The 12,456-nt window shown below is 40.7% G+C and overlaps 1 protein-coding gene across 1 annotated transcript; it reads left to right on the top strand.

Annotated features, from left to right (window-relative positions):
* The first annotated feature begins 2,910 nt into the window (after positions 1-2,910).
* LOC142255686 (C3a anaphylatoxin chemotactic receptor-like) lies at positions 2,911-11,564 on the top strand. Its single transcript, XM_075327128.1, has 4 exons — positions 2,911-3,002; positions 3,207-3,277; positions 7,496-7,567; positions 9,275-11,564. The coding sequence occupies exons 3-4, from the start codon at positions 7,509-7,511 to the stop codon at positions 10,239-10,241; spliced, it is 1,026 nt and encodes a 341-aa protein (XP_075183243.1). The 5' UTR covers positions 2,911-3,002; positions 3,207-3,277; positions 7,496-7,508; the 3' UTR covers positions 10,242-11,564.
* The last annotated feature ends 892 nt before the right edge of the window (positions 11,565-12,456 follow it).

Raw genomic sequence — 12,456 nt, 5'->3', positions numbered from 1 at the left:
AATTCTCTCCCTCGTAATCCAGTAAGTATATGCACATCCATATTTTCTATTCTGTGAGGAGCTACATTTTTAAGTCACCATGTGGAGACCTTCTCTTCATATTTGGTTGCTAGACCAAGTGCTAATGCACCAAGCTTTCAGATTGCTATGAGTCACATCTTGGGCTCACAAGTCCCATGTGGCTCCTGAGCTACAAGTTGGGGTCCCCTGCTCTATGCAATGATGAAAGGGCTCAGACAACAATTCTGAGCACTAAAGCTTCCCAAAAAAGTTACCTTCATCAACATCCAAGCTCTTATGAAGGAAAAGGCAAGGGAAGCCCAGATATTGCCGATAAAGCAGCCACCATCCTACAACTACCAGAGAACTACATAGCTAGAGAGCAACTGGAGACAACTGTGGACTGCAGACAAAGAAAGGAAGGAATGTAAGAGGAATGGAGTAACATGAGAGTGATGTGTGGAGATTGGGGAGAGGTGTTGATTTTCCAGATTACGGTCTACAAAGATGAGCCATTAGTTAAATGGTTTAACTTGTAAGGCTCAAGAAGAAATAGTAAATATGGGGAATCAATGACTAATGACTAACCGGCTCTCACCTGTATTAGACTTTCACATTGCTTTACATGGAGGATTGTATCAATAGGCCGAGCTTGCTGCCACTATATAGACTCATCTGGAGATATGTAGGTAAGGTATAATATAGAGTAAGAAAGGAAACAGAAAAAATAGTTTCATAATTAAAGAAAAAACTTCCCTCACACTAGGATGGTTTTGTTTCTTTCGATGCCATATTAGAAATTTTCATCAAGGCAGAGAAATACAAAATACATTTCCAAGTGTTCACTGTGATATTCCAATATGTATAGATTTTAATAACAAATACTGTCCAGTTGTAGTATTTGAGACGAGACGCTGCACAGACTGAATTCAGCACAATGTATTTCTCCATACTGGCAAAAATAAGGAAAAAATCCTGACAAGACAAATATAAATGTATAAAGTCATGAAACATTTAAAACACAAGTTCTCAGGTATATACATTGGAGATCAAGATTAGAGAACAATGTACTGTAGGATCACTTGATTTTTCAAAAATAATGTAATCTACATTGATCAACATTTGAAGATTTTTTTTGGAAAGGGTGCACTATGCCACTAGAACAGGGTTTTACAACAGATCTAAAGGTTTATCAACATAAAACCTTTATTTTGCCCAAAAGGTGCTGATGATAATTAGAGAACAACAATGACTGTAGCACAGAGGAAGAATATCAGTAAATGTTCTGCAGGTGACAAGTCACCAATCAGTAGGACGTGCACCGGCCATCACTGTGAATTACTTCAGCACATCTGCAGCCACAGGACATAACTAGTCTGTCACACTGCTCTGGTGGGATTTTGGTCCATTCTTCTTCCAGTTTCTTCCACACTTCAATGACTGTTGTGAGTTTCTTAGCCATAACTTTGTCACCAAGGATTTTCCAGAGGTTTTCAATTGGGTTTAGATCAGGACTCTGGGTGGCCATTTCATTGATTTAATGTATTTTGTTTAAAGGAAATGCTTTACCTGTTTTGCTGTGTGACAGGGGACATTGTCCTGCATGAAATTTGCTGCTGATTGAGTGATGAATGCAAGTAATGAGCTACGTGTTGTGAAGAAGGTTCTGATCCACACTTGCATTCACTGTATGAGAGGTCCAACTCCTGCTGCAGAAAACATTCCCCAAACCATGACACTTCCTCCACCGCCTTTCGCTGACTTGTTAACACATTTTGGGTTCTGTCCTTCCCCGGTTTGTTGATGAACATAATGTTTCCCATCAGACCCAAATAAATTAAACTTGCTTTCATCACTAAAATGAACTGTGGATTACTTCTCCTCTTTCCAGACAGCATGCTCCTCACCATGGGTGAGCCAAGCCTTTTGATTCTTTCTGCTAATGAGAGGTTTAATCACTGTAGAGTGGGCTTTCAGTCCAAATGCCTTTAACCGTTGTTACACTGTATGAAAAGATAGATCCATACCCTGTTCAGTGCTGAACTGCTGAGCAATTCTAGCTGCTGTGTTGAAATGATTACCCATGGAGATTCTCCACATTATCCTGTCCTCACTTGCATTTGTCTTCCAAGGGAGACCAGACTTCTTGGGGGACTAGAAAGCATTTGTGATTTTACAATGATGAATTATTCTCGAAATCACAGACTTTCTTTTACTATTGCTCATAGGGTCACCCCTTTGATCTTCATCTAGACAACCTGCTGCCGAATGATATTTAGTTACTTAGGAATGGCACACTATTTTTGCAAAGTCAGTGCTAACTGGAAAGTTAGGAGCCAGTTACATAGGGTTTGTCGGATAATTAAAGAATTAGCATCAAGGGCCAGATTAACACCAATAACTTGCAGATATCTGAAAGTATTCCCTAATTTTGATCAATGTTATTTATCATTTATCTGATTTACATTTATATTATGGGTTTTACAATAAATTCAATTATTGAAATAGGAGGAAAATCCTGCGAGTTTCCTCATGTTATGATGTAATCACATATGATGACACAATGACTGCAACATTTAGGAAATTATGTGTTGTTTTCTCATTTTCATCTTCAGTATATGTCTAATACCTAACTAAATGCATTAATATTTACAGGATATTATCACTAAATTCAACAGGAACAAGCACTTTTGTATTGAACTTTTCTCATAACGGACTCAAAGCGCAGATAATTATATCAGTTAAGAAAAAGCATTAAAAATATTTATATATATAAAATATGTATAAACCAAAACATCCCAATATTTCAATAACAACTAAATAAATAATATAATCAACAATTATTTTCTACTTTGATACATATTTGCACTTAGTGGAAGTGTCTGATGGATTGGCGGCCGGAGGAGTGAATATATATATACAGGAGCAATGCTGGTTATAGGCAAAGGATCCGCTACTCTCACTGACCAAAGAGAAGAGATCCTGGAGAAGAAGGAGGGAAGGTAATGAAATCTATCTATCTATCTTTCTTTCTATCTATCTATCTATCTATCTATCTATATATCTATCAATCTATCATCTATCATTTATTTTTCGTATTAGAATTCTATTTATTAAAGAACAGCAAGACATTATTCCAGTATTGTGCTCCTTGTTGGATTTCTTACAGTGTATTTGATCATGTTTTCACTTTTCATTGTTTTCAGAGAGGAACACGACCCTATAATCAGTGTGTGGAGAGGATTGTGCGGACAGATTCCCTTTCAGGCGTCTCCAGGTAGATATTGAGCTGATGGGTTTGGGTGTTATGTCTCGTGTGATGAGTGATAATGATATAATTGTAGTAAGTCATTCTACAGCAGAACATGACGTCTTTATCAGCGGTGGGATCCAACTCTCCTTGGAGACATAATTGTGGCACATGATATAGGAAGTTTTGTAGCAAGTTGTCCCTTCACTGGCATTTAAAATAATAAAATATAAATATTATATACATTTCCATACTTTGCTCAAGACTAATATTTCTTGTAATTTTTAGTCACTGAGAACTGTATAGTGTGCTGCTCATCTCACGCCAGCCGGCTTTATAATTGTCCCCACAATAAAGTATAAAGTGGAGATAAATGTGATTAAAGTCTTAAAATACTTACCAGTCGTCATCCTCTGCCGTGTCCAGTGCTGCTCCAGTTTACTCCACCATCATGTAACCATGCCACCCCGGTGGACCTCCGATGTCACGGTGGTGGGTCCAAGCGGTGATGTGGCCGTATCGGGCATGAGTAACAGGCTTTTTGTAATGGGATTAAAAATAATATTAAAAAGGGGGAGAGAAAAATAGAATTAATAAACAAATAAGAGTATGTGATGCCAGTTACGATATTCGACTTTGGTATGGCCAGGCACTCCTGGAGGTCCCCAGCAGTTAGATGGTGATGCACAGTGCCTGACAGTTTTCATCTTGCCCCCCAACTAGGGCTGGTTCCTGAGGAAGTTGAGGTAAGGATAGCGCAGCAGAGAATAATTCAGCCAGAAACAGGACAAGGAGCTTTTACATTTTACTGGAGCTCTGCAGGACATTTCTCACAGCAATCACAATGATGGTGGTTCTTCCTGCACTAATAAGAGTTTGGTTTCTCTGCTGTGTGGTGGTCGTGTATTTTTCATGCTATTACTTCCCTACCTGGGAATAGGTATCTTGAAATCCTGGGATTTCCAAGACAAGAAAACTCTATCTTGAATCCCTTCTACTGAGACGGCGACTTGAATCCTGAAGGAAAACTCACTATTTCTTGTAGAAGTTTCCAGAGTCAAATGTGTCACTGTGCTCCCAGACAGTTCACTGCTTCTTATAAAAAGGCTAATAGCAGTCTGTCAGTTTGCCACTGACCTTGAAAGTAATGGTGACCTAGAGCATGATACCCTGTCAATGTGTAGCTGGCCCCTCCAGAGGTTTTAACAGTCACCTCAGGACAGAACTGTCTCCACATTACACTCCTCACTTCACCTCACACTGACTTCAACTCCCACTCTCTCTGAATTTACCTCACACCTAACCTCCTCCTCTTTTTCCTTCTAGGGCACACACTTAAGCTTTGTTTTTATCTCAAGTGAACAGCCCCAGTAAGGGAGTGTGTGCAAATGTCTGCATGTGGTGAGCAGCAGAGAAAACCATATTTCATTATAAAAGGCAATACATGTTATACAGTTTGAAATACACATGTGACTATTATTTGTGGCAACTAGGTACTAAGCTTCCAAATGGCCACAGTTCTGACCTGTCAGCTCATTCAGCATCCTCTGTGTAGGCCAGTGATCCATTTTTCAGTGTTAGAGCTCATTCCCATGACCATTCCGTTTGTCCTGGTCAGTTCCTGTTTTTTTGCGGACCTACTGACAGGACCATCTTTTCAATGTCTTTTGTGTAGGATCGGATGGTACACGGTAACACTTCCGTATGCATCCGATCGTACAAAAAAACACATCGGATGCCGTATGTCCGTTACGTTATTATGGATCATGTCCTATTCTGTTCCGTAATAAAGGACCGTGACTCAATACAAGTCAATGGGCCCGCAAAATCCCTGGAAGCCACACGTAAGCACTTCCGTGTGACCCCAGTCAGGTGCCCGTGCCGTCTGTGTCCCTCTCCCTGCCAGCCCCGCGGCTACCCACACTGAAGTGTGTCACTGTCTGCCCACCCTGCAGTATCAGCAGCTTCTCACACTGCAGTGCGGGCAGCTGCGGGAATGACAAGTGCTGCTGTCAGGAGGTTAGATGAGATCATTACCTGCTGTGACGATTTCCTGCACTCCTGACGTCAGCACTGTCACTGCCTTCTATACCCGCCGCGTTCTCACATCATGTCTCGCGGTGCAGCCCGAGACTGTCACTAGCGGTGACATTACAGGCTACCGCGATTATTCGCTGTGAACGCGGCGGACAATGGAAATCAGTTACAGTGCTGATGTCAGGAGTGCAGGAGATCATCACAGCAGGTCATGATCTCATCTAACCTCCTGACAGCAGTGCTTGTCATCCCCTGCAGTGACCTGTACTGACCTATTGATGTAAGCTCATCTCACTGCACTACTCTCCCAGGCAATGGGGAACATTCTATTCTTCATTGACTGGGACAGTGACTATGGTATGGATTGTCGTGGGACCCCCTTATTGAATTACACCGGACCCAGATTTGATTGTTCTTTTCAATAAATTGGTGAAAGAGGGAATGTTTTGGGGAGTGTTTTTTCAAATAAAACTTTTTTTGTTGTCTATTTTTTTTAATTACTAACTGGATTTGTGATGTCAGGTATCTGATAGACGCGTGACATCACAACCCCAGGGCTTGATGCCAGGTGACATTACACATCTGGCATCAACCCCATATATTACCCCGTTTGCCACCGCACTAGAGCAATGGGATGAGTTGGGGTGAATCGCCAGGATTGGAACATCTAATGGATGCTCCACTTCTGGGGCGGCTGTGGCCTGCTATTTTTAGGCTGGGGAATGTCCAATAACGGTGGACCTTCCAAGTCTGAGAATACCAGACCACAGCTGTCTGCTTTACCTTGGCTGGTGATACAATTTGGGGGGCACTCCACGTTTTTTGTTTTAAATTATTTATTTAATTTAAAATAACAGCGTGGGTGCCCTCTGTTTTGGATTACCAGCCAAGGTGAAGCTGCCAGCTGTGATTTGCAGGCTGCAGCCATCTGCTTTACCCTAGCTGGCTACAAAAGATAGGGGGAACCCCACATCGTTTTTTTTTTAATTATTTATTTATTTTTGGCTACATACAAGACTACACACCTTTTTGTGCCACATGAAAGCCACTAAAAGGTGCCAGATTAGAATATGCAGGGGGGTGGGACATTATTTATGTCTTTCTCATCTAGTATATATCTATCTATCCCTCTATCTATCTATCTATCTATCTATCCATCTATCCCTCTATTCATTCATTCATCCATCAATCCCTCTATCTCTCTGTTTCTATATCTATCTATCCATCTCTATATCTACCCATCTATTTATCTTTCTAGCTGCTTCCGTTTTTTATGGTCCGCAAAAAAAAACAGAAGGCACACAGATGCCACACGGATGCCACACGGATGCATCTGTGAAAAAAACTGACTTTTTTTGCGGACAGCAAAAACGGATCAGTCATGTGAATGTGGCCTTAAGGTGGCTTCACACGCTACGACATCGGTAAAGCGATGTCGTTGGGGTCACGGATTTTGTGACGCACATCCGGCCGCGTTAGCGATGTCATTGCGTGTGACACCTATTAACGATATTGAATTGTTGCAAAAACGTTCAAAATCGCTAATCGGTGACATCCCCCCTAATCTCAATTATCGTTGTTGCTGCAGTAACGATGTTGTTCCTCATTTCTGCAGCAGCATACATCGCTATGTGTGACACCGCAGGAACGAGGAACCTGTCCTTACCTGCATCCCGCCAGCAATGAGGAAGGAAGGAGGTGGGCGGGATGTTCGTCCTGTTCATCTCCGCCCCTCCGCTTTGATTGGGCGGCCGCTTAGTGACGTCGCGGTGACGTCGCGGTGACGCCAAACGCACCTCCCCCTTGAGGGAGGGATCGTTTGGCAGTCACAGCGACGTCGCAGAGCAGGTATGTGCGTGTGACGCTGCTGTAGAGATAATGTTCGCTACGGCAGCGATCCCCACATATTGTTACAATGAGGGGGTTGGTGCAATCGCATGCGACATCGCTAGCAATCGCTAACGATGTCGCAGTGTGTAAAGCCCGCTTAAGACTATGATACCAGGAGCAAAAGAGGGAAATCTGCAAATGGCAAAAGATGGTGACTGGTAAGTATGGTAATACACTCTACACACATTACTGATTGCTTACAAAGAGGACAAAAAAAAAAGTAGAAATTCTGCAGTGATCCTTTAATAAAATGACAGAACGTCTATACAGACATGATGATGACATGATATTCTGCATTATTATTTATTTTTCTTATAGGTAAATCCTCAGAATGGACCCTTATGATTATAATCTGACTACATCTAATAAAACTATGAAGAACTACAAATGGTAAGTTTATATTTTTAAGGCTTTTTTTCACTGAGATATCAGTGCAGCCTCCATTCACATCTATAGCCGAGCCTCTGCCCCGATTACATCAATATTCATAGGGATAAATCAGCTCCACCTGCAGCGCCATTATTCCTACCATAATGATGGAAACTCTGGATAACCCTTTAAACGCCTATATACGTCAGTGTCGTCCATCAGGCGTCAGTGGTGTCTGTGGAGCAGAGGATTCAGCTCTGTATTGGGGCTCCTGTATAATAACGCTGCATATTTTCCTGTATCAAAAACGCAACACCTTACAGTTCCAGTGTTTGTTTTTTTTTATTATTCAGCATAAACTGACCTGTCTTGCAAATTTTAAAACCGCAACACGTTGTCTTGTGGATACACTGGATTTTATGTGCAGAATTTCAGCAGATAAAAAACACATATGCAGAAACACCCTAAAATGCATAAAAACTGCACATGACTAAATCAGTAACGTTTTGTCAAAACCAAATACTAAACAAAGCAGCTTAAATTTAAAGCATGACACTACAAAAAGAGACAAAACCACAGCATCAGAAACATAATAAAAATGCCCCTAACCAAATTTACATATTACCTGCGAAAATGGAATTGAACATTACCAACATCAAAACCTCACCAAATGTTCCTTGTAGGAACGTAAGGTTGTGAGTGAAATTAACTCCTTCTATGCCCTTGCATCTCCATATTAATAAGATTTGTATTACAAGCGCGCTTGAAGAAATCAATACAGCACACACCATCTATGGTGTACTGAAAGTTACAGCATATTGTGGCTGAATTGTATTTGACTGTAATTTTATACTGAATTTTCATTGTAAATTAGCATTCTCTACATGGCTTATTTTATATGTAAGCCTTTACTGGTTCATTGAGGAATAGGATTATTAATGGGTTTTTGGTTTTCTACATGCTATTTTTAAAATGCCTTGTCCTTTTTTTGTCCTTCTTGTTGATAAAGTTTCATACTGTATATTGTGTTGCTCCCGATCCTCTGTGAATACTTTCTATTCTCTGCTTAGCGGTAATGTAAAGTGTCAGCTCCTCTGGGGCAGGGTTATGGCCGCCAGCTGCTTCAGCATCGCTGTACCTTGTATCACATCCCCTGCGGTCACAGCACAGCCGCACATTACAGATTGTGATGAGTCCGCAAGGGATTGTAATCATGGTATAATGCAGCTTAGGCAACTGGTGGATGTGTGGTCCCAAATAGTTACTAGACAACCAGCACAGGGGACATCTGCTCATCCACCCCCATGGCTCAGCCTTTCCATGTAAGACAGACATTAAAGGGGTTTCCTAGCTAAAGTAGTAAGTTTGCAGTTACTGTATGTGACTGCAGACTTGGAAATCCTTGCACTGTACACGACAAGGATTCACTGGTGTCTGAGACGGGAAAGGCAATCACGTGACCGTAGTTGTGCATTATGCATATCCCCGGCCAGGATTCAAGTATTGGGCATAACCTCGCTCTAAACAAAATGTATAGAGCAAAGCCGTGCCAACTGGATGGCCACGTCAACTAGTCAGACTCATCTACTACATAATGTACATTTTCAGTTGGTTTCTGCATAATGCACAATTGTGATCAAGTGACCGTCGTTCTGAGCTCACAAACCGGCATTAATGAAAATATAAAGTGTTATCTTTTCTAAGTAATACATTATTTTGTCTTTTCAGGTCATTTGATGCATACAATCACTTATCATATGATATAATTGTACAGAAGGTGTCAATCACATTATACAGCATCATTTTTGCTCTCGGGATTATCGGTAATGGATTAGTCATCTGGATTGCCGGATTCAGGATGAAGAACACAGTCAGTGCCGTGTGGTTCCTCCACCTGGCCATCGCGGACTTCCTGTGCTGTGCGTCTCTGCCTCTGAGAATTGCTGATTGGGCTGCATATTTCTCACTCCCCCTGGATTCTGGATATTGCACAGTGAACATTTTCCTGTTTAATATAAACATGACCTCCAGTGTTCTCCTCCTGACGGCCATGAGTATTGACCGCTGGGTGTCCGTCATGTGGCCATTCTGGGCCAAAGTCCATAGAACCTGTAATGTGGTGAGAATCTCTGCAGCGATCATCTGGGGGCTGAGCCTCATTGTAGCGGGTGTACTGTACTACATATATGAACACTATGTAAGCAATCTACATGAATGGTGCCTATTTTATCAATACACAATTCCTTATAACTCTAACCTACATCACACCATGCACCTGATCAGATTAATTATAATGTGTGTGATCCCTTTTCTCATCATCGTCACCTCTTATGTCACCATTTTCTACAAGATTAGAAAAAGTAAGAGATCCCAGAGATCTCAGAGATCCTCTAGGATCATCACCGCTGTTATATCGTGTTTCTTCATCTGCTGGTTTCCATATTACATCTGGACACTAATATCCATGTATGATATACCTTTGTCTTTATCCCTTGCCTCACCCACAATTGCTAGCAGCCTGGCTTGTGTTAACAGCTGCATGAATCCAATCATTTATGTGTTTATGGGACCGGGTTTCCGACAAGGTTTCTTCAGATCCGTCCCCGCCAGGGTAGAAAGAGCCTTAAGTGAACATCCTAATGACCTGTGCAGAGAAGGAGAAGATGCGGGAAATACTCGCTCTACTGATGTGTAATATATTCCTGTTATCTCCTGTATGTGACTCCTATTAACCCCTTGGAGATTTGTCCATTTTTAATTTTTTTCACTTTCTTTCCTTCCTCCTCTCATTCAAGAACCAGCACATTTTATTTTTCATCCTCACAACCTAATGAGGGATTGTTTTTTGTAGTATAAATTCTCATTTTTAAAGTCGTCCTTCATTTTGCCATATAATCTGCTGAAAATGGATGAAAATAAATCTTAAATTAAGTGAAATGGTTAAAAAAATCTGTAATTCCTCCATATTTCTTTGGGTTTTGTCTTTACTGTATTGTTACCCGGCAGTGCGATTTCCCCCGACATTAAACCTATGGTAATTACAGATGAGCGGATCGATCTGCGGGGGATGGAGTTAGTGTCACATTTACTGTAATTCACATGAGTTTAACCCCTTCACAGTCCTGCTTTTCCCTCTTTTTCAATTTTGTTTTTTCCTCCCCTACTTCATAGAGCCATAACTTTTTACCTTTCCATCAATATGGCTATATGAGAGTTGTTTTTTGTGGTACGAGTTGTACTTTTGAATGACACCATTCATTTTACCATATTGTGTACTGGAAAATGGGGGAAGAAAAATGCAGTGCAAAAAGTGCAATTTCATAATTGTTTCTTTTTATTATTATTTATCATGTTTACTATATTGTAAAACTAATCAGATTGTGATTCTCCAAGTCGGTACAAGTTCGGAGATAGCAAACATGTATAGTTTTTTTTTATAGAATTGGTAAAATAAATATAGATTTTTGTCCTGTCAAGGTCAGAATGACGATGATGATGAGACTCAAAGGATCTCTTGATATCCGGCTGCTGCTTCTAATTAAATGTCATGGGTGCACACGAGAATGAAAATAACTGCACAGCAAAGTCAGTTACATCTATCTCCATGACTGGCTCTTGACCAAGTGGTTCTTTATTGTTTGAAAGAAACTCTAGACCAAACAGTAAGGGGGTGTGAACAAAAGTTTTAGTCCAATCAAGTATCGTAAGTCAGGGCTTCATGACGTAGAGAGATCTGCATATTCTCCGTTGATTGGTCAGTCTAGGATCCAGGAATTTCTCTTTGTCCATCTGTCTTGGGTGTAAACCAGGAAATGGTGGCCATATTCAAGCTATACATATATATCCTAGTATATACTGAGTTTAAGGAAAATACACTGAATATGCAATATACATATATACATGTTAGTAAGAAACAAAAGCATTCACAAATATGTGTGTTAGTTCACATCTACTGAACTATATAACTGAGTCTATGAAATGGCTGAATTAAGTATTTTTGGATACTCAATTCTTTATCCTCAACAGTCCCCCCTAAAGACTTACTTCTGCCATTTCTGAATTCTAAGGGTACTGTGTTCCCTTAGGAAGAGAGGTAGAAAGATCTGTTGAAAAAACCTGCCTAACTGAACGTTGAAACATGGGCGGAAAGGGGAAAGGGGTTTTCTTTACCGGTTTGAGACCAAGGACTCCTAGGCGAGTCCTCACCCTTTGTAGTTGGACTTTCCCATGTCTCAAGGTTCTCTAAGTCCTCTCTTCTAACTGTTCTGGCAATACTGGTCTAAAACTGTACAGGGTTTTCTGAAAAGGATAAGTATGAGCAGAACGCTCAGTGCAGCTCTGGTTGATTAACCCTTCTGCAATGCGAGGTGTGGATCCATAGATGTTTCTGTGGTTGGATCAGCTCCTCTAGTGTTGACTCATAGCTCTTTCTCGCTTGTCCTTTAGGATCAATCAGTCTCCTGACTGGAGACCATATGCTAATAGCTCTGATTTAAGATCTGGAATTGGAGAATACACCTGTTTATCACACTATTCAGTCAATTATATAAAAATATACATGCCTATGCTAAACCAAAAAACATCTTACATAAAGACCTGCTTATTGCAAAAAGAAAACAGAACATATACATTTTATACACCATTTACTAGTTTCCACTTTTCTATAAAATATACACTTTTTGTAAACACATTTTTCTTTACATACCACCTTCATGTGCTTCTCAACAATAATGTCGTTTTCTGCACTGGAATACCTCTGACCAAACCTGGAAAGAAATTTACACAACACGCACAGACTTGCATACAACGTGCTCATGATATACATCTATAATCAGTTTGCAGTCTCTAAGAATGGGTAGAGTAGGTGCAGGGTGTTTCTACGGACTCTTTACAGTTTTTTTCTCACTTCG

The sequence above is a fragment of the Anomaloglossus baeobatrachus genome, chromosome 11 (genome assembly GCF_048569485.1).
Source record: "Anomaloglossus baeobatrachus isolate aAnoBae1 chromosome 11, aAnoBae1.hap1, whole genome shotgun sequence".
Classification (NCBI taxonomy): domain Eukaryota; kingdom Metazoa; phylum Chordata; class Amphibia; order Anura; family Aromobatidae; genus Anomaloglossus; species Anomaloglossus baeobatrachus.
The sequence above is the reverse complement of the archived record's forward strand: the minus strand, read 5'-3'. Positions and strand labels throughout refer to the sequence as shown.

What these genes read in the sequence shown, in the direction of transcription:
- LOC142255686 (XM_075327128.1), top strand. Translation starts at nt 7,509, where the DNA reads ATGGACCCTTATGATTATAATCTGACTACATCTAATAAAACTATGAAG. An exon ending in ACTATGAAGAACTACAAATG is followed by an intron (nt 7,568 to 9,274) that starts GTAAGTTTATAT and finishes TTGTCTTTTCAG; the next exon opens with GTCATTTGATGCATACAATC.